At 37.1% G+C, this 26,596-nt stretch overlaps 1 protein-coding gene across 1 annotated transcript in view; it reads right to left on the reverse strand.

Annotated features, from left to right (window-relative positions):
- The window catches only part of UBE2W (ubiquitin conjugating enzyme E2 W), a gene marked incomplete at both ends in the record, with an annotated part of 69,246 nt that overhangs the window by 18,129 nt on the left and 24,521 nt on the right, over positions 1-26,596 (reverse strand). The window contains 2 exon segments of the mRNA XM_079722134.1: positions 3,592-3,694; positions 12,116-12,207. Of these exon segments, the coding sequence (XP_079578260.1) occupies positions 3,592-3,694; positions 12,116-12,207 (195 nt within the window).

Genomic DNA, 26,596 nt, shown 5'->3' on the forward strand with positions numbered 1-26,596 from the left:
ACTATATAGGAAGAATTTCATTTTCTCTATGGCTGCTGGTAAGTGCACATTACTAGAAAACAGTGATGAAAAGGTGCTTCATCTCTGCTCCCATTTTAACTGAGAAAGTTTTCTGTTGCTGTTATTGTTTCTTTTAAAGCAAATGATTGGGCCAAACACCATGTTTTACATAGGTAGCCTTTTCACTGTAAAGTGAGATACATGTGAAACTAATTATAACTAGTAGAAGACAATAACACAGCCTACAATTTTATGTATAGTCTTACAGATCTCATTTACAGACAAAGATCTCACTGACACAAAAGGAATAATTTCACGATGAGATGTTTATTCTACGGATATGTCCTCAAATTCTACTCTTGTAAGTAGTGGTAAATTTAGTACTGCTTATTGCATAGGAAAATGAAAGACTAATTACCTAACAAGAGCCAATGCTTCCACATCTGAACAAATAAAATCTTTGGTGAATGGGGAATTTTACTGCCCTTATCCAGAGCAATGCAATGGACCTTTGGAAAGTTTTAGTTATCAGAAAAATCTTGAAATCTATATGTACATCAAGCTTTGATTACTGGGCATGTTATAATTATTTTATAATCATACAATGATGTGATTAATAGAATCTTAAAATAATTTAAAAGTATTACTGGACTCAGAGTGGTCTGTTATTTTCTCAATCATGGATATCAGAATATTACATATATATATATATAAAAATATAAATTAACTGATGTTAAAAGGGAATCCCTCATATTCCAAAAGATTGGGAACAACGACCCTAGGGTTTCCACATCATTCTACATGTAATCTTTCACTTTCAGAGATAACATTACTTAATGGTTACATTAATAAAGTATGATGCAAATATTACTACACAGTAGAAGGCATGGAGGTAATGTGTGGCTAAAATGCTTCAGTTCAGACTCAACCATAAAGGGACTGGACTGCTAAGCTTGATCTGACTCCACAGGAAATAAGAACCATCACAGGATTTACCAAGAAGGGTGGGGATGGTGGTGGTGGATGTATGTGCAAAAACCAATGAGGTAACTGCACCTTCAAATAAATCTAACAGCGCTGTGAAAGGACGGCTAGGAGTGGAAACAACTAGAGGCTACTTTGTGATAGTCCAGATAAAAGCTGAACACTTGGACCACACAGCACTGACGATAAGGTAAGAAAAGTGGTGGACTGCCTTAAGTCTGTGAAAGGATCTGAAAAACTGCATTTAAGAGTGAGGGAAAGGAAATAAATTTAACATGAGAAGATAGGTGGACAGAAACCCAAGAAAAAATTCTTTTTTTATTTTATTTTGTTATTAGAAAAAACAGTTTAGCTGTGTTAAATTTGGACATCTGGAGATGTTCAAGTAGAGATGTCCAACAGGGGTGTGAAATTAAACCTCAGAAAAAGATTGTACACAGAGTTGGAGATCTGGGAGTTAGTGGCTTAAGATGGTTAAAGACTTTAAAAAGTGAGAAGAAAAAGGGAGCGCTGAATAAAGAACCTGGAGGACGGGACTTCCCTGGTGGTCTGGTGGTTAAGAATCCACCTTCCAATGCAGCGGACACAGGGTTCGATCCCTGGTTGGGAACTAAGATCCCACATGCCGTGGGGCAACCAAGCCCACGTGCCGCAACTACTGAGTCCACATTCGTCACAACTAGAGAGAAGGCCACATGCTGCAACGAAGAGCCCACATGCCACAACTAAGACCCGACGTGGCAAAAAATAATTAATTAATTATTTTAAAAAATAATAATAATAATAATGTCAAAAAAAAAAGAACCCGGAGGACACCAAAATCAGACCAGCGAGCAGGAGTAAAACCAGGGAAGGAGGATAAAAGGAATATGAGATAAGATGATAGAATTTATTACAATGGTTCTTACAGAAATATTAAAGATGAAATTCAACTGATGGTTAAGCTTGATATTTGATTTAGAATTAGAAACTGAGAGTTTAGAGAACACTTTTCACTTGGTTTCATGTTTACAGAAATATTATTTCCCTCTGATGAAAAATTTGTGAGTTCCCAGAGTAAGCCTTCTCCAATAGTCCTCTAGGCAAAGTTTCTGAGCTGGTGAGTCCTATTCTTCTTCCTTCACATACCTTCAACGAACTTAGGTTGAAGGTGACAAGTGGATACCTCACTGCCTTCAAGCAATAACAGTAAGATGATGCTGATAAGCCGAAAGCCAACAACAGAAAATGAAGATCATTTTCTGAAAAGAAGGAATACATTTGCTTTGTTTTTTTTTTTTTTTTTTTTTTTTTTTGCGTTACGCGGGCCTCTCACTGTTGTGGCCTCTCCCGTTGCGGAGCACAGGCTCCGGACGCACGGGCTCAGCGGTCATGGCTCATGGGCCCAGCCGCTCCGCGGCATGTGGGATCTTCCCGGACCGGGGCACGAACCCGTGTCCCCTGCATCGGCAGGCAGACTCTCAACCACTGTGCCACCAGGGAAGCCCATGCTTTGGTTTTTGATTGCAGTCTACACATGGTTATTATAGAAGCCTAGAGGTCATGACAATACATACGTCTTTGCCTTATTTTTATGAAAAAGATAAAAAGGAGCCCCCAACCTCTTAATTTTCTGCTCACATGGAAACTTTAGAACTCAAGGAGTCCGTTTCCATTTAATTCTATGCCTTAAAACAATCATCTCTTTATCTATAGCACAATACAATAATTGACTTCCATCTATACTCTTACACGGCTAAGAGAATTGATTAAGCTGTTTGGTATATTCTATTTAAAGTAGCAATGAAATATGATTTTCCTCAAAAATAGCATATTTTAGCACCTCACATGTTGAATTTCAAGTTATTTGGGAAATTTCACTATCCACAACACCTCATTACCTAGCAATGCTACACAGAGTTGGGCACTGTCTTATCATTTTGCTACTAGTAATTCATTACCCATCTTTTCAAGCCAGAAATCTGGAATTCATCCTGGAGTCTCCTTTTCTCTAACCTCCGACAATTAATCACTCACCACAGTTAAGCAGCTCTCAAAAGTTTTTCTCTACCACCATTATCCCTTGTCCAAGTTTTAAGACATTAACTAAACTGACTCTGCCTCAAATTATAATGAACAGATTTGGGGCTGATGTCTAGATATTTAACATCTTGTAATAATATATTCTGCCCTTGCAATACTAAAAGGCGCAAAAGACAGCATGCCAATGTGAAATCAAAGAAGTGCTTCTTCCCAAAAAGCACTTGCCTCTTAACGATGTCATTCTATCATCATCTTATCTAGGAAGACGTGCCTCTAGTTATTCCAAATGCTAAGTTCTCCCACAACCCATGGGCCTGTGTTAGATTTCCATCTCTTTTTTCTGCTTAACATGAATGGATAAGAAAGTCTTAAGTTTTCAGAAGTACAAAAGCAGCAAAGCCCTAATCTCAATAAGGTAAAATGTTCATATGATCTTGATTGTATTATAAATAAGATAAAGGAACAAATCTATTCACATAATTATAATGAGTTTCTTTTATAAGTTTTTACTTAGTCAAAAATCGCTAATTTAGCATTTTGCTATAATCCAAAAATACAATAAAAATTTAAAAAGCAAACAGTTACCTGAGGAGAGTCAAAAGGATATCGACTACTAAACTTAAATAGAAGTTGAAATTTTTCCCCTTCATATAAGGTACCTGGTGCACCTTCCATATCTACAATCCACCTAGAATAGAAAAAAAATATATTAAACTTCAGTTATAAAGGATTGGGGTGAGAAGGAGAAAAGAGAACACCGAGTATTCCTCTATGCCAGGCACTGGGACAAGAGTCATTCGTGTATAACACACTTCATCCTCCCAACAATTACAGGAGTAGGTATTAATACCCCTGGCCCTATTTCCTTCTCTGACACTCCAGTTAAATAGCTAGATCAAGGTGAGACAGCTAACAAAGCACAGAGCCAGATTTTAACCCAGGTCTGGAAAAAAAACAAAATAAAACCCAACTTAGGTGTGCTGACACCAGAGCCTGCACTCTTCCTACTCAATTTATGCTACCCTATTTTTTCAGACTATCTTTACAATTATGGAAAAGATTTTATAGATAACATCAAACTAATCAATTGCCTTTCTGATATCAATTATTTTAGAAGCTATGAGAGAAATCAGTATCAGCAATGACTACAGAGAACTGTAGCTATCAGACCAATTTTCTCATCAGCATTCTAGAGAAGGCTAAACAGGAAAAAGGAAGCTAACTTGACATCAGTACACTTACTCTGATAGCTAGTTAAGGCTCCAGAAGGCCCTTCCTTTGTCTCTCATTATGTTTCAATTGTTTAATAAAACCCCAAATAGATTTCTATGGCATCTATGTAAGCTTACTTTGTTTTCATACATGACAATCATGAATATAAATCTGTTTATAATTATATTCTTATAACAAGAACTATCTCTTGTTCTTTTTTTTTTTTTTTTTTTTGCGGTACGCGGGCCTCTCACTGTTGTGGCCTCTCCCGTTGCAGAGCACAGGCTCCGGACGTGCAGGCTCAGCGGCCACGGCTCACGGGCCCAGCCACTCCGCGGCATGTGGGATCTTCCCGGACCGGGGCACGAACCCGTGTCCCCTGCATCGGCAGGTGGACTCTCAACCACTGCGCCCCAAGGAAGCCCTATCTCTTGTTCTTTAAAAAAAAAAAAAAAAAGTCCGGGTAGAGGAATAGAGATTATTATGACAAAGATGACGGGGCAGAATTTAGAAGCAAAATGAGTTCCTAACTATATCCATGACACTTATAATTATTGTATATCTGGTCAATTCCTTTAATCTTATACTTTTCAGGTATAAAAACTTATTATTTTAAATACAGGGAAACAAAAGGAAGATTGAGGATATACTGTTGGGGTTCTGTTGAGCACCTCACATATTATGGACTTAGGAATATGTAAAATAATAAATGTGCTTACTCTCTGAAAGCAATCAGGCTGGAACACATATAAACCCTTAAGAACATGGCTATTCATTTTCACAATGCATGCTAAATACCTTATATGGTAATAAAAGATGCGACCACAGACCCAAGAGGCAATATTTTACAGTAAAATTAGACAGATCTGTCCCTTAAATAGCTGTGGGGCCCTGAGTAAGCTGTTTTATCTCTCCTGTTTTAAGTACTTCAATTGTAAAATAGGTATTTTAAAAAATTAACTGCTAAAGCTAAAAAAAAAAGTCACCTCGAAGTGTTGTTGGAAAGATACATCACGTTACATATGCAAAAAACCTAGTACATTCCTGACATCAGAACCAGTACACAGTAAATAAAATATAATGCAAAAGCTGCATTAAAAAAACAAAAACAAAAAACCTATTCTCTTTAAAACTAGGTCCTTCCTCCTAATCAAACTTACAAGCTTTTGCACAGCACAGGAAACCATCAACAAAATGAAAAGACAACCTACAAACTGGAAGAAAATATTTGCAAACAATGAGATGGATGAGGGCTTAATTTCCAAAATATACAAACAGCTTATACAACTAAATATCAACAAAACAAACAACCCAATCAAAAAATAAGCAGGGGCTTCCCTGGTGGCGCAGTGGTTGAGAGTCCGCCTGCCGATGCAGGGGACATGGGTTCGTGCCCCGGTCTGGGAAGATCCCACATGCCGCGGAGCGGCTGGGCCCGTGAGCCATGGCCGCTGAGCCTGCGCGTCCGGAGCCTGTGCTCCGCAATGGGAGAGGCCACAACAGTGAGAGGCCCGCGACCGCAAAAAAAAAAAAAAAAAAAAAAAAAAGCAGAAGACCTAAACAGACATTTCTCCAAAGAAGACATACAGATGGCCAACAGGCACATGAAAAGATGCACCGAATCGCCAATTATTAGAGGAATGCAAATCAAAATTACAATGAGGTATCACTTCACACAAGTCAGAATGGCCATCATCAAAAAGTCTACAAATAATAAATGCTGGAGAGGGTGTGGAAAAAAGGGAACTCTCCTACACTGTTGGTGGGAATGTAAATTGGTACAGCCACTAAGAAAAACAGTATGGAGGTTCCTTAAAAAACTAAAAATAGAATTATCATATGATCCAGAAATCTCACTCCTGGGCATATACCCAGACAAAACTGTAATTCAAACTATAGTTCATATATATGAACTATATATGTTCATAGCACTGTTCACAACAGCCAAACATGGAAACAACCTAAATGTCTACTGACAGATGAATGGATAAAGATGTGGTAGATATACACAATGGAATACTACTGAGCCATAAAAAACAACGAAATAAGGCCATTTGCAGCAACATGGATGCAACTAGAGATTATCACACTAAGTGAAGTAAGTCAGAAAGAGAAAGACAAATACCATATGGTATCACTTACATGTGGAATCTAAACTATGGCACAAATGAACCTATCTACAAAACAGAAACAGACTCATAGAGAACAGACTTGTGGTTGCCAAGGGGGAAGGGGGAGAGAGAGGGATGGACTGGGAATTTGGGGTTGGGAGATGCAAACTATTACATTTAGAATGGATAAACAACAAGGTCCTAATGTATAGCACAGGGAACTACATTCAATATCTTGTGATAAACCATAATGGAAAAGAATATAAAAAAAAGAATGTATACATGTGTATAACTGAGTCACTTTGCTGTACAGCAGAGATAGGTACAAAATTGTAAATCTATTATACTTCAAAATATATATATATATATATAACCAAAAACAAAAAGATGCACATATATACAATGGAATATTATTCAGCTACAAAGAAGAATGAAATATTGCCATTTGCAGCAACATGGATGGACCTAAAAATTATCATAGTAAGTGAAGCAAGTCAGACAGAGAAAGACAAATATTATATGATACTTCTTATACGTGGAATCTAAAAAAATAATACAGGGCTTCCCTGGTGGTGCAGTGGTTGAGAGCCTGCCTGCCGATGCAGGGGACACAGGTTCGTGCCCCGGTCCGGGAAGATCCCACATGCCGCGGAGCAGCTGGGCCCGTGAGCCATGGCCACTGGGCCTGCGCATCTGGAGCCCGTGCTCCGCAATGGGAGAGGCCACAACAGTGAGAGGCCCGCGTACCGCAAAAAAAAAAAATAATAATAATAATACAAATCAACTTACTTACAAAACAGAAACAGACTCCCAGACATAAGAAACAAACTTATGGTTACCAAAGGGGGAAGGGGAAGGGGAGGGGAAGGGATGAATTAGGAGTCTGGGATTAACAGATACACACGACTATATATACAATAGGTAAACAACAAGGATTTACTGTGTATAATAGCACAGGGACCTATATTCAGTATCTTATAACTTATAATGGAAAAGAATCTGAAGTTGTATACCTGAAACTAACACAACATTGTAAATCAACTAAAGTTAAATTTAAAACAAACAAACAGGGACTTCCCTGGTGGTCCAGTGGTTAAGACTCCATGCTTCCACTGCAGGGGGCACAGGTTCGATCCCTGCTCAGGTAAGTAAGATCCCGCATGCCACATGGTGCAGCCAAAAAACAAACCAACAACAACAAAAAAACCCACCATCACCACCAACCAAAAAAAAACACCACCAAACTAGGTCCTTCCTAGCCATGAACATCCCTTTTTAGCCCCATCCCCAACCCCCACCTACTATGCTGGGATAGTCCAAGAAAAAAATCACAGGACTTCCTGGTGCCCTTTCGTTCTGTTTATAAGGCAATTCTTAGGACACGTAATGTACCATAAATTGACATGTGACCTATCCAAGCATAGCTCTTAAATAACAGCTAAGAGACACCTTGCAATATATGGGTGAGATAGGTCAAAGAAGGCATACTTCTCAACATTGTGCAGGATAATTTAAAACAACGTTTTGCTAATTTAAAAAGTAACATATGTTCACTATAGAAAATTTACATAAGCATAAATAAAACAAAAATCACCCAAAGATAATCACTGTTAAAGTTTTTAGGGTACATTTCATTCTAGTCATTTTGCAGTTTCTATATCAATGGACTCCAAGTCCAGAAGAGTTGCATTAGGTGCACACTTAAATTACATTACATTCAAATCATCAATGTTCACGATTCCAGTCACAAGCACACACGCCCCAGAGTAAGGATGATGGGAGAAGTCTCACTTCTTAACCTCCTGTGAATACCCATTGTTCTGTGATTCTAATGTTTAAAACAGGTATTTTTCACACATTCATGGCTCCTAATGAAAGAAACAGCCATCTATGCCACTCTGAAGGAAAAACTAGCTTTGTGGATATATTAATACAGGATATATAGCAATACAGCCTCTCTCAAGGGATGTTCAAAGGCAATTATGACTACACAAAATTTCTGCCTTACATGATATGATGTCTATGGACTGTAACTCAAGGGGTGCCATTTTACTTTACTACATTGAGAAACCATTTCCCTACTTAATTAGTTCTAAGTCAATCTTTCTGTATCTCTGTTCCTTCCTTAGGACAGCGTATAGTTGATTTATTAGGTCAAAGGATATGATACGCATATATATATATATATATATATATATATATATATATATTTTGCGGTACGCGGGCCTCTCACTGTTGTGGCCTCTCCTGTTGCGGAGCACAGGCTCCGGATGCGCAGGCTCAGCGACCATGGCCCACGGGCCCAGCCGCTCCGCAGCATACGGGATCTTCCCGGACTGGGGCACGAACCCGCGTCCCCTGCATCAGCAGGCAGACTCTCAACCACTGCGCCACCCAGGAAGCCCCGATACGCATATTTTTTAAGGTCTACATGCTACCAAACTGTCTTCCACAAAGCTTAACGTGCTTTCATCATCTTCGTTTACCCATATACCCCATCCCATATAATCCCACTTAAACAACATTTTTTTTTTCTTTATTTTGGCCACACTGCACAGCTTGCAGGAGTTTAGTTCCCAGAGCAGGGACTGAACCTGGGATGTGGTGGTGAGAGTGCCGAGTCCTAACCACTGGACTGTCAGGGAATTTCCCAAGTAATAATTAATTTTTTCAATATAGGTCAGTAGTTACATCAAAACATTGCTTTTTTGCCCTATCTCTGATTGCTCTGATGTCTATCTTTTGCTTCAGCTTCTGCCGTGGCCTGATTAAAGAAACTAAAGAACTGAATAGAAAAAGTATACATACAATAGTATTTTAAAATCAGCATTTATTTCCTGTTAACTATATGCGTCTCTTTCAACTATATTAATATTTGGTTTGGATTTTCCTGGTGGTGCAGTGGTTAAGAATCCGCCTGCTAATGCAGGAGACACGGGTTCAAGCCCTGGTCCAGGAAGATCCCACATGCCACGGAGCAACTAAGCCTCGTGCGTCACAACTACTGAGGCCGCGAGCCACAACTACTGAAGCCCGCATGCCTGGAGCCCGTGCTCCGCAACAAAGAAAGGCCACTGCAATGAGAAGCCCGCGCACCACAACGAAGAGTAGCCCCCACTCGCCGCAACTAGAGAAAGCCCGCGTGCAGCAACAGAGACCCAACACAGCCAAAAATAAATAAATAAATAAATAAACTTATTAAAAAAAAATTTGGTTTGTAATTCTTCCACTTTGGAGATAATGCTTCAGTGGAAGGGGAGTCCTAAACACTAGACGGCCAGGGAATTCCCAAGATCTAATTTTTATAAGACTATTTTCATATCCTGGAAGATGGTCCAAAGATAATAAAACTTTTGTGGTTCATTTACAGTAAATTATTTTAAAAGAAAAATTCTTGCCTGACAAACATCTCTAAGTGACAAGTTTACTCTGTAGCAAAGATGCTGTTTATTTTGGTAGTTACACTTTCGGCTGCATTGGGTCTTCATTGCTGTGCGAGCAGGGGCTACTCTTTGTTGTGGAGCACAGGCTCTAGGCACTCGGGCTTCAGTAGTTGCGGCACGTGGTTTCAGTAGTTGTGGCGCACGGGTTTACTTGCTCCTCGGCATGTGGGATCTTCCTGGACCAGGGCTCGAACCCGTGTCCCCTGCATTGGCAGGCGGATACTTAACCACGGCACCACCAGGGAAATCCCAGTAGTTATAATTTGTGGTAGAAATATCTATACAAATATTTCAATCTTAAAATCGTAAAATGGTCCTTTAACTTTTTATAACTCATTGTGTTGTGTAGTTCCTCCCCACCCCCCAAAAAATAAAGGTTGAAAGTGGAAACGATTGGTACCTACTTCCTTGAAAACTATAGGGCTAGCTCTTATAGGATATTCTGAGGCAGGTTAACAAAGGTAAAGAGGAAAAAGATGAAAATGGAGTATAATCCACCTGTTTAATGATAACAGAACAAAAAACAGTCACTTGTTTAATCATATAGAACAAATGCTTTATACTCTAAATGTCTGCTCCATTTTAAATTCTGTTTGAGATAAATGAAAAGTCAATTGAGAGCCATGAAAAGACATGGAAGAAACTTAAATGAATATTACTAAGTGAAAGAAGCCAATATGAAAAGGTTACACACTGTGTGATTCTAACTATATGACACTCCGGAAAAGGGAAAACTATGGAGACAGTGAAAAGCCCAGTGGTTGCCAGGGGTTGGTGGGAGGGGAGGATGAACAGATGAAGCACGGAGGATGTTTAGGGCAGTGAAAGTGCTGTATGACACCATAATGACGACACATGTCGCTATGCATTTGTCCAAATCCACAGAATGCATCAAGAGTGAATTGTAGTGTAAACTACAGACTTTGAGTGATTATGACATGTCAGTGTAGGATCATCAGTTCTAACAAATGTGCCACTCTGGTGGGGGATGGTGATAAATCAGAGGCTATGGCATGTGTGGGAGCAGACGGTCCATGGGAAATCTCTGTACCTTCCACTCGTTTGGCAGTGAATCCAAAACTGCTCAGTCAACTGAGAACCCAGCAACGTTTTAAAGAGATCGTTACAGAGCTAGATACTCTACGGTATCTATAGTATGTAGTAATACACACTACATTTTCTTTTTTTTGGCTTGTGCTGTACAGCATGGGGGATCTTAGTTCCCAGACCAGGGATCGAACCCACGCCCCCTGCAGTGGAAGCATGGAATTCTAACCACTGGACCACCAGGGAAGTCACCCATACGACATTTTCAAACATCAGTATATCCATTCAAACATCAACATGCCCTTTCTTCATATGCCTGTTCTTAAAGCTTGGCTCCTGTCTTAAGTACTGACTCAAATGTCAAAGTCAAAGGTAACCAAAATTGTTTCTTCTGAAAATAAATATGTCCCTGTTGTGTGAGCTTTGGTCACTTTTGCTCTTTGGACCCAGAATATCACTAAATATTTGAATTGTTCAATTTGTCCTACAAGTTGGTCTATAGTAAACTTTTTCTTGTTGGCTTCTACCCCTTTTACAGTTTTGGAGTTTTTTTTTTTAAGGAGAGAGTCAACTGCTTAAAAATTTCCCATTTTAGAACATTTACCCTTGTCTAACAGAATTGTGAAATCAAAGGAGTGGTAAGGATAGACCACACTGGGTTGTGAAATCTTAGGATGATACTCTTGAAAACACTTTAAACTAATTCAAATGCTCATTTTTAACAGAGGGGACCCATACCTCTACTCTGCTTGGCACATACCTGGGAAGAGACTTCTGCTCCACTCCCACGGCAGGAGCTAAATTCGAGAATACTTCTATGTCCTCCTCTACCCTTCACTTCTTCATCCTCATGGAAAAGCTTCTTATTATTAAATGAGATGCTAAGAGTCTGACATTCATTCAGCTACCCTTCTGTAAAGAAAGCAACTACGTAGTATGTTCAGGGGACAGGGGTAGAGATACCTCTTGACTGTCATTCTCTTCAGAGCCTTAAATGTTTTTGAAAAGCCTGATAAATAACCTCATACCAAACTGCTCTATTACAGGTGAAGAACATTTCATAACGAAGTCAGACCAAAGTTTTTAAACGCTGCCTCATTAGCAAGAAACTTTTATAAAACCAAATTGTATATATAAATGCACAGAATAAGATCTGTTTACTGTACTTACCTCTTGGTGGAAGAGAATGGGATGAAATAAGAAAATAATTCTGTATTTTTAAAATGAGTATATATTCATACATTACATTGATAACAAAAGAAAAACAAACAAGTACTTTAAAACTTAAACACTTACTGTGTAATTGAATTTTGAACACTCTTTTCATTTAAAGTCATTCCGGGAGGTGGGTCATTTTGCAAAGCCAACAGTTCTTTCTGTAGTCGTTTCTAGAAAAGAATATCAATAATAACTTGTACTTTTTTTCCTTACAACATAATATACTTGTATTCACACAGTATGAAATCCTTGATTAAACTTCGTCCAAATGCTCATGCCTTTTCCTTTACAAGCCCCTTACATCTTCTATATATTTTACATGCCTAATTCTCAAATTTTTAATTGCCTGTCCTATAATTCACAATCTATTGTCAAAATATTTCTAAATATATTTGTAAACATAGATGCTGTAAAGTGGTTATGAAGAGCAGCCAGCTACCTATAACACTTCAAAACTACTCCATTAAAGTTATAAGGTTATAAATGCTTAAAAGTTTTAGCAGGGTTTCCTTTACTGCTTTTCAATTATAAAAACCACAGTTCTCCATAATCCTTAAAGAATGCATCATTTCCGACAGACAGGCTTTCCAGAAGAACTATATTAAGCTAAAAAGTCTTTTGAAAAAGTTTAAAATAATCTTAATTTACAATTTACAGCCCCTGTTTATTTTCTTAAAATAGGATCATTCACATATAATTTAATCTTTAAACACCAGAATATAACATACCAGGGCCTGAGATACATAGTTATTTTTTCATATACTAGATGCCCCAAAATGGCTATGTATTTGCATTCTTGTTTGTACAGCTTTTAGTGTTCAATTCTTCCCTTGTTATCATCAGTGGACATTATTTTTCAGTATACAATAAAGCAAAACAGAAACCACAGCAGCCCATAATTTACAGGTTTAAAAGCAAAATAACCAATGTTATTAGAAGTGCATGTAACATTATAAAGATTCTTAATGAACATCTTTTCTTGGATTAAAGCACACAAGCATGGATTTCTGTTCAGAACTCCAAACAACTCTCTTCTTAAAAGCTAGTTTCTGATTTCTCTAGACAGTGAAATATTACTATCAATACAGCAATGTTTCTAGATCTTTTCAATTCATAACGCCTTTAAATAAGCTTACCACCATCTAACAACACTACAGAATAGAAAACTCCTCCCTTCTTTGCTGAGAATCAATGGCTCTTTAAATTGCCAAAAGCAAAAACTTTTCCTCAGATGGTGCAATATCATAACTGCTAGTAACATGGAAAATAAGATATCAACTAATTGCAATTTCTGACCTCAGCTGCCTTCTAAAATGCAAAATTACAAGTTGAAAATTAGTTTAGAAAAATTTTAATTATCCAAAATAGAGAAATAAAGCTGCATAAACAATTTGTTTTGAATAAAGGAGGATTATATTTGTGGTAAGTGTCTTATGTTAGAAGAGGGTTTTTAATTTATTCTACTTCTGTCAACAAACGTGGGTTCTGTGATCAAGTAAATTTTCAGAGACACTGGGCTCAACAACAACAAAAAAAAGAGGATTTTTTTTTAAAGCAGGAATTCTCAGAGACTTCTGATATACGAACTTGCACAATGATTCTCTAAGGGGAGGAAGATAACATACAGGCTTCCAAAAGTACTGGAATCCTCTCAGTGTAGGGCACCTTTCAATGACTACATTTTGGGAAACACTGTTGTGGAAATCCTCCAGATCTTGAAAACTTTACTAAGACAAGGAAGACAGCCCTTGTTACTGAATTAAGATATAAAACAAGGTCGATTTGCATAGCTACCAACTGAAACAGGATATAAAGGCAGGTTAAGAAGAATCATGTTGGTGTAAGTATTCCTAGGTCTCCTGAAGATAACGGTGAAGAGCAGTGTGGAAAAAGAAAAGTTTCCCCACCCTGACACTACTTCTTATAGGTCCACAAAGAGAGGGGCCTGTGGCATAGCCAAACTCCAAGAGAATCTCCAAGTAACTGCCTCCTGGTATTCACATCCTAGTGTAGTTCCCTCCCACACTGTACCAGAGTTGGTCTGTGTAACCGACAGAATACAGCAGAAATGATGGTGTATCACTCCCAAGATGAGGTTCTGAAAGATTATGATTTACATCTGGGTCATTCTCTCCAGAATCACTTGCCATATTGTGAACAGTCCAATTCAGAGGCCTACGCGGTAAGGTTAGGGCCGCCTGCCAATAACCATGGATGATTTGGAAGAATCTCCAATCTGGAATCTCCAATTCCAGCCAAGATTTCAGATGACCGCAGCTGGGGCCAGTATACTGCCTGCAAACTCAAGCCAGAATCCAACTCTCTGCTTCAAGACCCTTCGAATTACATGGGATTATAAATGCTTGTTCTTTCAAATCACTAAATTTGGGGGTACTGTGTCACACAGCGAAAGATGATTAATACAGAACCTCTCCCCATTAGAAGGGGCTATCATCCACTTCATCATTTCAATTTCAGTATCACAGGTCAGAATCCAAGACATTCACTGGAGCATGGTTTTTAATTGAGGGGTGGAGTCACTACATTAAAAAGACAATTCATGCCAGTCCCTTACTGTCTCTGCTCTCAGGCAATAAACTACCTTGCACAGCCACATCCTCTGCAATAAAGAGACAGGGCAGGACGAACGTCTGGGGGGGTCAATGAGTATTTACTAAGCACACTAATAAAACTAATGAGTTACCAGTGTACTAATAAAACTTACCAGGGGGGGAAAAAAATAAAGAGTAGAACGTCAAACAGTGTGTCTGGCAGGCTCATGGAAACAGGGAATTCACTCTTAGGGATCCTTCCTGGAACAATAATCATTAAAGAGGGCAGGAAGTGTCTTTAAGTAAGCAAACAGGTCCCTCAAGGGCCCTCTGACTCTTCTAAGAAACTGGTTCTAAGAACCCTGAATAGGAACACAGAAGCTAAAAAAGGAGGACTTAAAGAGTTCAATGTAAAAATAAAGGAAAATTCATACTCACTTGAGAATGTGAAAAACTAGCGTAACTGTTTAGAGATACCATGTGTTTAGAGATCATACCATGTAGCATCTATCAACAGAAAGCTATCATCACATGAGGAAGCATTCACCTCCTAACTTTGAAGACAAAGTGTTAGCAAAAGTAGATGAGAAACACGTGCATTAGAACACTAGCAAAAGCAGTGATACCACCAGATTATTAGACCATCAGGGCAACATTGGCTGCTTTCCTAGACAGTGGTGAAAATGAGAGCCTAGAATTGAGATAACTGGAGATAACTGGAAAATAACTGCAGAAGGTAACTAAGTAAAGAAGCAGAACTACTTACAAACTACTGGGAGCTAAGGGGGCTGAAAAATTAACAGTTCCAAAGGTTCACAGCCAAATACCACCCTGTCTGTCCCTAAATCGGAGAGGTATGGGAAAATTAATTACATATATTACAAACGTACCATGGTTCTTTGAATCTAAGACAATCAATCATAAGACACACTATTATTTTATGTAATACTAGGAAAGGAAAACTGCTACCAATTAAACAATTACACACCACTGATTAGACATATATTGATTTCAGATATGTTAAAGTAGGGGGAAAACTGTGCATTAAAAAAATATGATATATGTTATTTAATAAAAGTTTGATCTTCCTGGGGACTTCCCTGGTGGCACAGTGGTTAAGACTCCACACTCCCAATGCAGGGGGCCCAGGTTCGATCCCTGGTCAGGGAACTAGATCCCAGATGCATGCCACAACTAAGAGTTCGCATGCCACAACTAAGGAGCTGGCGAGCTGCAACTAAGGAGTCTGCCTGTCGCAACTAAGACCTGATGCAACCAAATAAATAACTATTAAAAAAAGAAAGTGGGTAGACAACCCACTTTAAAAAAAAAAGTTTGATTTTCCTAACTCTTTAAGTACTAGAACCACCTGAAAAATAAAAATTAATTTTCTGAGTAAATTTAATATGCCTAAAATGATTCTTCTCTCAATATTTAACACGTACCCGGCGATACATGATCTCAATCAATAAATATGCACTTTACTCCCAGATTGTGTACAGCAGTACATCTTTCTTCCAAGGCAAAAAGGCCAGGCCCAGAATCTAAATGTTTTAAAGCATCCCAAATCTAGAGTAAACCTGAAAATTCTATCTAGCCCTCACCTTGCATTGGCCCAAGTCTGGAAAACTCATAGGAATTTGAGCTCTTCTAAGAGATCCAAGTGGGTTTATATACACAGTAAAAGAGATCCTGATATATCTAAATACCATGAAAAAAAAAAAGATTTAACACTTTCAGAACTGGCTTGGCTTTTCAGTGGCTCTATAGTCCAGCCAGCACCTCCCTTTCTCTCCTTCCTCATGAATGCAAATGAATCTAAGTGATATGAATCCACTGAAATTTACTACTTTTGGGGGTAAAAAAACCACTGACAAATTTTGCAGTTAACTATTATCAACCACAAGATGTTGGGAAACAACACAAAACTGAATGTCATTCCTGTATGTCATCATACGATGGTTGAGAATCTCTAAGACTACTGTAACATCCTAGGATGTGTGACCCTGCACTTAAGAGTGACACAAGTTCAGTTCTTAAGGCTTTTTCCCACTTCAGTACACGTGAGGGATTATTCTTGAGATTTACTCTTCCCTATGACTGGCGCTTACTATAGGGGTCGAGGAGAGTATTTATGTAACATGAAAAGGCTGCCCAGGAGCTTAACGCTTCCTCTTCTCCACTACCACTTCTCCAAGAATCACTAGAGTAGCTAATTCACAGCACAGGTCAAGTGTGGGGACATAAAAAGGCCAACAGAATAAAACAGACACATATATTATTACTCTTAGCCTTATGAGATTTAAAGTCCTCGGAAAGCTCAAGACACAGTTTGTTTTTTTTGCGGTACACGGGCCTCTCACTGTTGTGGCCTCTCCCGTTGTGGAGCACAGGCTCTGGACGGGCAGGCTCAGTGGCCATGGCTCACGGGCCTAGCCGCTCCGTGGCATGTGGGATCTTCCCGGGCCGGGGCACGAACCCGCGTCCCCTGCATCGGCAGGCAGACTCTCAACCACTGCGCCACCAGGGAAGCCCAAGATACAGTTTTTATACAAAAGAGTAAAAGCAATTTAAGGATCACTTTAAAAACTGTAAACACTATGGGAATTCCCTGGCGGTCCAGTGGTTAGCACTCTGCACTTCCACTGCAGGGAGCACAGGTCTGATCCCTGGTCAGGGGACTAAGATCCCACATGCCGTGTGGGACAGCCAAAAAAGAAAACAAAAAAACAAAAAAACGTAATCACTATGTTCTAATCAGTCCTGTTCCATTTCCAACTGATAATATCAATGCCTGTCCCAACATAGACCCATAATGTTAAACCAAGTTTGAATATGTTGGCATGATCAGGAAATGAGATAAAATGAAGACTAACACTTTTAAATATCAAAAAAATTTTAAATGAACATGGTAAAACTCTGAACTCTAATACAGATCCTTGACATTATGTGTATTGAACATAATTTAGTCTGTTAATAATGATTACTTGCAATTATACTCCAATAAAGATGTCAAAAAGTTTTTTTTAAAAATAATGATTACTCTATTGTGACATCCTCAGACAACAGTGAGGTCTACAAGCCCACATGATCCTTCAGTATATAGTTCTGATAGCTTGATAGCCCCAGTTTTCACTTTTTTTAACTGTCATCTGCTCTTTGACTATCAATAACTTGTCATAATATCTAACCTCTAGTCACTGACATTCTCTTTCTTTCTCCTCTTTTCTTTCTCTTTTATTTGCTGTTTCCCCCTCCCTAACCCCACCATACATTACCAAGCAAAAGGGTTTACTTATTTTGGTGAATATATCACATTATTTTGTGTAACAAATCCTAACCAATCTTCAGTGCTGGCATTTAACATTGGCTAACACTTATTGCTTCATTTGCTCTTAAACCATACTATACTTCCTCACTGAAATTAACCGGAGAAATTAGGTACAATTTTTCCAAGTCCTCATAAAATGAAAAGCACAGCCCAGTAACAGGTCCACAGACCACACTATGTGTAGCACAGTGCTAAAACATGGTGTTTCATCCCAGTGATGCCATCTTTACCCCTTCGGCTTCTGATCATTTTCATCAATGCTCATGCTTATGTATTAGTTAAAGTTTCTGCTTTTTCAGACAGCTGAGGATGATGAGTATGACTGTAAAAAAAAGTACTACTACAGCTGTATGACAGAGAACATTAGTGTTTAATGAAGAATACCACGCTCAATGAAATGCTCTTAATTAAAAAAAAAGGAAAAATATACTAAGTCTTTTTTATAAATTTATTTATTCATTTTAATTTTTGGCTACATTGGGTCTTCGCTGCTGCATGCGGGCTTTCTCTAGTTGCAGCGAGCGGGGCGCAGGCTTCTTTGTTGTGGGGTGCAGGCTTCTCATCGCGGTGGCTTCTCTTGTTGCAGAGCACAGGCTCTAGGAGCATGGGCTTCAGTAGTTGTGGCACACGGGCTTAGTTGCTCCACGGCATGTGGGATCTTCCCGGACCAGGGCTCGAACCCATGTCCCCTGCATTGGCAGGCGGATTCTTAACCACTACGCCACCAGGGAAGCCCCTAGACTAAGCATTTTAAATAGCATCCTAAAAAGCTCATTCATATATAAAACAGTTCAGCTTCTAAACTAATGTATTTGTGTAAGTATCATCCCACACTAATATATGTTGAAACCAAGCCACAAAATATTTAAATGATACTCTTATGGTTATGAATCAAAACCAGGAGAGAATATATCCCTCTTAGATACTAATAATGGCAGTACATCAATGGACAACTGACAAGATTCCTGGCCCTGTAAAGCTTAAACTCTAGTGAGGGAAGAGAGTTAATAAATAATAACAAAAACAAATAAGTGTATGGTATATTAAAATGTGATGAAAAATGGAGCAAGTTAAGGAGTTGGAGAGTTAGGCCTCACATCTTGTAAAATTTTATTTAAAACTGACACTTTGAGAAACTATTCTAAAGGGTAGAAATCCTTATTTAGGGTAGGAAGAAATATAAACAAGAGTGGGGAAAACATTAAAAATGTAGAGCTATACAACAATGATTGCTAATGCAACTGTACATAAAATGTCCAACATGTTTTCTGTAATTTCATCTAACAATCAACTAAAGGTGGAAGGTTAACTATAGGAGGATGTGATGGAAAAAATAATAAGAATACCATACACATTAATATCATTTCACTAATAAATTACTACTTTCCCCCCAACAATATTAAACAATTACAACATTTTTCTTCTTTCAGGGTGAGATGACATGGCACCGAAATGATTTTACCTTATTTTAAAATAAGGTAGAATTTGATTCATGCAAATTAAGAAAAAAATACTTTTTTCCTAAGTATACTTCTATAGCCCTTAATCCTAACATTTATTTATTGAAACTCTTCCCCCTTTTAGGAAATGGAAAGCCTTCAACAAATCAAGGCGTTCATTCTTATTTTAAGCTAACATTTTGGGGAATTCCCCGGTGGCCCAGTGGTTAGGATTTGGCACTTTCACTGCTGGGGGCCTGGCAGTGACCTGCACTTTCACTGCCGGGGGCCTGGCAGTGACCTCGATCAGTGGTCGGGGAACTAAGATCCCACAAGCTGCTCAGCATGGCCAAAAGAATAAAAAATTTAAAAATAATCTAACATTTTCAAAAATCAGACTGGGATGCAAAAAAATGACAAGACTAAATGAGTCCTGTTTCTAAAGAGCCCACAGTCTAAAAAGAGAGACAAATATGTAAATAATCTCTACATGCTTTCAGGGTACAGCAGTGTTCAAAAAGAGAGTGATCAAAGGGGAGAAAAACCAGGACCGTGGTATACTGAAAGCTAAAGGAAGAATGCATTTAAAGACTAAACAAAATTTGATTTCCAGCACAATGTAGATATTCTGAATAATTCCACAGAAAACAAAAATAAAGTGAACACACGAACTTTGAAATATTCAAAGGATCAGGGTTGGATTTCACTTTGGGGTTTTCTACCAAACCCAAGGCGGGTACCAAACCCAAGTGGGGCAAGACCAAAAAGTGAGGAATCTCTCGGAAGACCTGCATAGAACTATGACCCCTCAGTGTAATAGTGAATAAGATAAATGGCACAGAAAGAGATAACAATGAAATTTACCTGCTCAGAACTTAGCAATGGGTATAGGAAGAAAAAAACGTCTCCCATGAAATGTCAAAATCTCAAGCAGACACCCACATGGGTCTGAGTCTGAATTCCTGCTGAGAACCTTAGGCAAGAATTTAATCAAGTGGTCAAGGAAGAAATGCCCCAGGCAACTCACAGAAGCAAAAAAAAAAAAAAAAAAAAAAAAATCCTGGGGAATACAACTTCTATCCACTGAGGCAACAATTTGTCTTTTCAGAATCTAGAAAAATACTTTAAAAAGTAGTAAGAACCAAATGAGAAGTTATTCAGAAGACAATAGCATAAAATACCTGATGCAATAAAAATCTATCTTCCTAGCTGGAAAAGCACCAGATCCCCAATTAATTTACTTAATGTTCTTGTAACATTTATATAACTGTGAGCAACCTAAGGCAGAGATTATGGTCTACTTATCTTTGTAATCCTAGCATTCAAAACTGTGCCTGACAAATAATGTTTTTCCTCAGTAAATGCTTTTTTAAAAAATTAATAAGGATGTTGACTGCTTCACTGTATACAAAATCCAGAAACAATATATGTGTCTATCAATAATTATACAAATTATGGCATATGGAAATAAGGCTACACAACCATTAAGAATGATGTGGATCTCTGTGTACTAACAACAACAGAAGAATCCCAAAACATACTGAAACGGAAAAAAAAAAAGCCTCAAAAATACATATAATTCCTTTATATTAAAACAAAAGCAAGAGATTTATACAAACGTCATATAAACGCATATGGGAGAGAAGGAAGCACATCCAACTATTTTACAGTAGTTCCCTCCTAGCACCATAAATGGAGGAGAAACAGGACACCCCTGTTTACACTATATACTTTTATATTATGACTCTTCTACAATAAGAATGTAGAAGTATATTTCTTGTATAATTAGATTTAAAGGCTCAATGGATGAAGAAAACATATCCACATAAAAACATGAACACAAATGTTCAAAACAGCATTAATCATAACAGAAAAAAATAGAAGCTACCCAAATGTCTATTAACTGATGAACAGGTAAATAAACAAAATCTGTTGCATTCATACAGTGGAATGTTATTTGGCCATAAAAAAAAGAATGAAGTACTGATACATGCTGCAACATGGAGGAACCTCAGAAACATTATGGTAAGTAAAAGTCGTCAGTCACAGAAGACCACATATAGGTTGATACCATTTATATGAAATGCCCAGAAGAAGCAAATCTATAGACATAAAAATTAGACTGGTGTCTGCCAGCAGATGGGAAGAAGATGGAGAGTGAATGTTTATGGGTACAAGGTTTTCTTCTGGGGATGATGAAAATTTTCTATTAGATAATGGGGACAGTTGCACAACTGGGTAAATATACTAAAAAAAAAAAATCTGACTGGACACTTTAAGTGGATGAATTCTATGGCATGTGAAATGTATCTAAATTAAAAAAAAAAAACTTTTTAAACTCAGTGGATAGGTTAAACACAGGTGAAGAGAGAATTAACACCTAGGAAGATGTCTGAAGAATTTTTCCAGGATGTAACAGAGAAACAGAGGTGAAAACATGAGACAAAGAGAATACAAGAGAATAGGAGGCAACATTTAAAGAGATAATGAATGAGAATTCCCCAGAATTGTTCAAGACATCAATCCTCAAGTCCAAGTCCAGAATGAATTCCAAACAGCATAAATAAAAAGAATCCCAAACTCACACACATCACTGTGAAAGTACAGAACACCAACTGAAAAAGAGCTAATCCTAAAACTAGAGATAAAAGATTACGTACAAAGATACATAAAAGTAGAATGATGGCTATCATTTTAAGAGCAGTAATTGAAGTCAGATAATACTAGGATTTAGAAAACAAGTGGAATTTTATCTTCTATCTAAGTGAAAAAAATTGACAATTTTAACTCCTACACCTAGCAAAACTAGATACAGTTTCAAGAACACAGGTGAAAAGAAGGTATTTTCAGATAAAACAGAGTTTACCACCAACAGTAAGCAGCTAAACAATAAATCTTAATTTCCTTCTGGAAAATAATCCTAAATGACAAGTGAAAGATGCAAGAAGACACAGGACCACCAGGGAAGTCCTCTTTCTTTTTTTAAATTGAAGTATAGTTGATGTAAAATATTATATAAGTTACAGGTGCACAATATAGTGATTCACAATTTTAAAAGTTATACTCCATTTATAGTTATTATAAAATATTGGCTATATTCCCTATGTTGTAAAATATAACTTTGTAGATTTTTTTATACGTAATAGTTTGTGCCTCTTATCTCACCCCTGCCCCCTTTCCTCTCCCCACTGGTAACCACTGATTTGTTCTCTATGTCTGTAAGTCTAAGCCTTTTTTTAGATTTTGGATTTGCAATAAAGTATATTAGCCAGAAATGCCTAATGTGTAAGATCAGGGCAATCAACATATAAATTAGTAGGCAGGTGATGGGAGTTAAACCCTTCCAAGGTCATTTTATTTTTTGAAAAGAGTGCAAACATACTGATAAAACTTTAGATTTTGATAACTATGTATGTTAAATTAGCTATCATAATTCTTGCAAATTAATTTAAAAAAAAGACAACTGAACAGAAAAATTGGTGAGAAACTACAACACATGATTGACAGAAAGCATCTTAATGACCAATAAATATAGGAAAAAGGGGTCAACCTCAGTGGGGAACAGAAAAATGCAAATTAAAGCCATATTACAATAGTGACATATATCTACCAAAATGGCTAACATTAAAAACTGACAAGACCAAGTTGACAAGTATATATGTTCAAGAAATGGAACTCTCATACACGGTTGGATGAAGTGTAAATTGGCAAACCATTTGGTGCTTCTTTGTAAACCTGAATATAAACATATGCTCTGACCCACCAATTTCATTCTAAGGTATATACCCAACATACATATGTTCGACAAAACACACGTACAAGAATATTTATAGGAGCATTATTCATGACAGGCCCAAACCAGAACTAACTCAAATGCCTATCAACAGTAAATTGAGTAGATAATCTGTGATATATTCATACACTGCAATAAAAATGAATTTTTTCTACACAGAACATGGATCCCATAAACTTAATGCTGAGCAAATGAAATCAAACAAAAACCAAAACATTAAAAAAAAACCCATATCATATAATTTCATTTACATAAAGCTCACAAACAGGCAAAAGTAACCTATGGCATTAGAAGTCAAGACAGTGGTTACCTTTGAGAAAAGGAAGCAGTCATTAGGAGTGGGCATAAGAGAGGCTCCTGGGGTATGAGTAGTATTCTATTTCATGTGGTGGTTATAAGGATGCATTCACTTTGTGAACTTTATATTTAGATTTGCGTACTTTTCTGTATATTACACATACTTTAGTAAAAACGTTTATTAAACTGTCCTAAAATCAACTGTGGTGACAGTTGCCCAACTCTGAATAATAAAAGCCATTAGCCTGGATACTTTGAATGATCATGGTATGTGCGTTATTTCTTAATAAGACTTAACAAAAACAAAAAATGTTTATTAAACAAAAAAACAAATGAAAAAAACTAAATACAGAAAATGTTAATTGCTGAATCTACATAAAGACTAGAGATGTTGTACTATCTTTTTTCTACTTTTCCTCATGATTGAAATTTTCATAACAAAAAGTATGAAATAAAAACTAGAATGGTAACAGCAAAATAAATGCAAAAATAGCTAGGGTAACCTATAAAAGAATAGGAGTGTGTAAGTTCCAAACGTGGAGAGGTGGAAAAAGCAAAATGAGAAAAAGGAAAAAGAAATCAATACTAAGACACAGATACAAAAAAAGGACAAATGAAAATCATACAAAATGAAAGAAATTCCATTATATCAGTCAGTAAAAAAATGAAAGTTCTTTAGTTAAAAGATAAATGGATGGTGACAATATACAGTTTATGTGATTTTTAAAAGATAAGGGCACCGAAAGGTTCAAAATCAAAGGAAAGAAAAGATACCAGGCCAAAGAAAGTTGACAAAGTTACACTAATATCAAGTAAAACCGACTTTAAGACCAAAAATACTAACAGAGATTTTAAAAAAACAAACTATATAATGGTAAAAGGTTCAGTTCATCAAAAGCATAGAACTTGTATACACCCCACTAATATGTATAAAATAGATAACTAATAAGAACCTGCTATGTAAAAAAATAAAATAAAATTTAAATGATAAAAAAAACTTGTATATACCCAACTTAGCTTTGAAAATAGACAAGCAAAGGAAAATTAACAAATCTACTTTCATAGTAGGAAATTTTATTACGATCTCTCAAAGTAATGGATAGATCAAGTAGACAAAAAAGCCTGTAAACTATTTCAGTCAGACTCCCCTGTCTTCTTCCATTCTGCCAATAGAAGGTACTGGGGGGAAAAAAAGTAGAAGAAAAATGCCATTCCCCCTCCCATTTTATTCCTGGTTCTGAAACACCTCCAACAGAAGGTGTCTCCTATTAAAGTCAAGAGCTGGCAGCTGCAGATTCCAGAAAACTCAGCAAAAGTTGAGCTCCTGGGTTCTTGCTGAGTTGCAGGAGTGTACATGGTTCTACCAATTAGCAGTAACTTGTACCAGTGCTCCAGCAGCTTAGCAAGTGCAGGCTCTTTCGTTCCAGCCATAGGTAGTAACAACTCCCAGATCCTTAGACAACCTCCCTCTTCCTCTCAAACCCTCTCTACCCTTTTTGCTGCTCTAGTCCTAACCATACCCATGTAACCTATTACCTGTATGAAATCTCTCTCTGCCTAAAAGTATCTAGAGTATTTAACTATTTTCCTACCTGCTCACTGATCAATAGGGCATTTTAAAAACACTGCCACTAACTAGAGAAAAAAATCTTTTCAAGCACTTACAAAGCATTTATAAAAACTGGTGTGAAGCCATAGAGTCTACCTCAACAAATTTCAAAGAACTGTGATACAAATCACATCCTCTGACCACAATGCAGTAAATTAGAAATCAACAGCAAAAAAGAACTGGAAAAAACCCACATACATTTGGAAATTTTAAAACACACCTTCGAACAACTCAATGATCAAAGAAGAAGGAAACTAGAACATATTCAGAAGTGAATTATCATGGGAATTCTCTGGCGGTCCAGTGGTTAGAACTCCATGCTCTCACTGGCAAGGGCCCAGGTTCAATCCCTGGTGGAGGAACTAAGATCCCACAAGACCCACAGCACAGCAAAAAAAAAAAAAGGAATTATCACAAAAATATTACCTATCAAAAGGTGTGGAATATAGCTAAAAGTGTACTTAACAAAGTATATATTAAGAATTTTAAATGTTTACTTTAGAACAATAGGTCTTAAACTTTTTGGTCTCAGGAGCCTTTTACACTTATAAATTTTTGAGTAACCCAAAAAGCTTTTGCTTATATATAGGGGGAAAATATAGATATATTGCTATTTACTGCAATAGAAATTACAACTGTGAAATTTTAAATTTTGTTAATTTATTTAAAAATAAAAATAAATTCATCATTTATTAACAGACACTGTTTTATGAAAATAACTATTTCCAATACAAAATGTATTATACATGAAGACTGGCATTATCACAGCAATCAGATAAAAAAAAGAAACAAAAGAAATCCAAATTGGAAAGGAAGAAATAAAACCATTACTGTTTAGAGATGACATGATACTAAACACAGAAAACCCTATAGAGGCCACCAAAAAAACTATTCAAATTAGTAAATGAATTTAGTAAAGTTGAAGGATACAAAAGTAATATACAGAAATCTGTTGTGTTTCTATACATGAACAAGAAACTATCAGAAAGTAAAATTAAGAAAACATTCCCATTTACAACTGTATCAAAAATTAAATACCTAGAAAGAAATCTAACCGAGGAGGTTAAAGACCTTTACTCTGAAAACTATATTGATGAAAGAAAGTGAAGACGACACAAACAAATGTAAAAATACACCATTCTCATGGATTGGAAGAATTACTATTTCTAAAATGACCATACTCCCCAAAGAAATCTACAGATTCAATGCAACCCCTATCAAAATACCAATGTATCTTTCACAGAACTAGAACAAATCTAAAATCTGTATGGAAACACAAAACTCCAAATAGCCAAAACAAACTTGAGAAAGAAAAACAAAGCTGGAGGCAACACACTTGCTGATTTCAACTTATACTACTAGGATACAGGAATCAAAACAGTATGGTACTGACACAAAAAAAGACACATAAGTCAATAGAACAGAAAAGAGCCCAGAAAGAAACTCACACTTACATGGTCAATTAATCTGCAAGGAAGGATGTAAGAATATACAATGGGGAAAAGACAATCTCTTCAATAAACAGTGTTGGGAATATT

This window comes from Hyperoodon ampullatus, assembly GCF_949752795.1.
Source record: "Hyperoodon ampullatus genome assembly, chromosome: 17".
NCBI classification, from domain to species: domain Eukaryota; kingdom Metazoa; phylum Chordata; class Mammalia; order Artiodactyla; family Ziphiidae; genus Hyperoodon; species Hyperoodon ampullatus.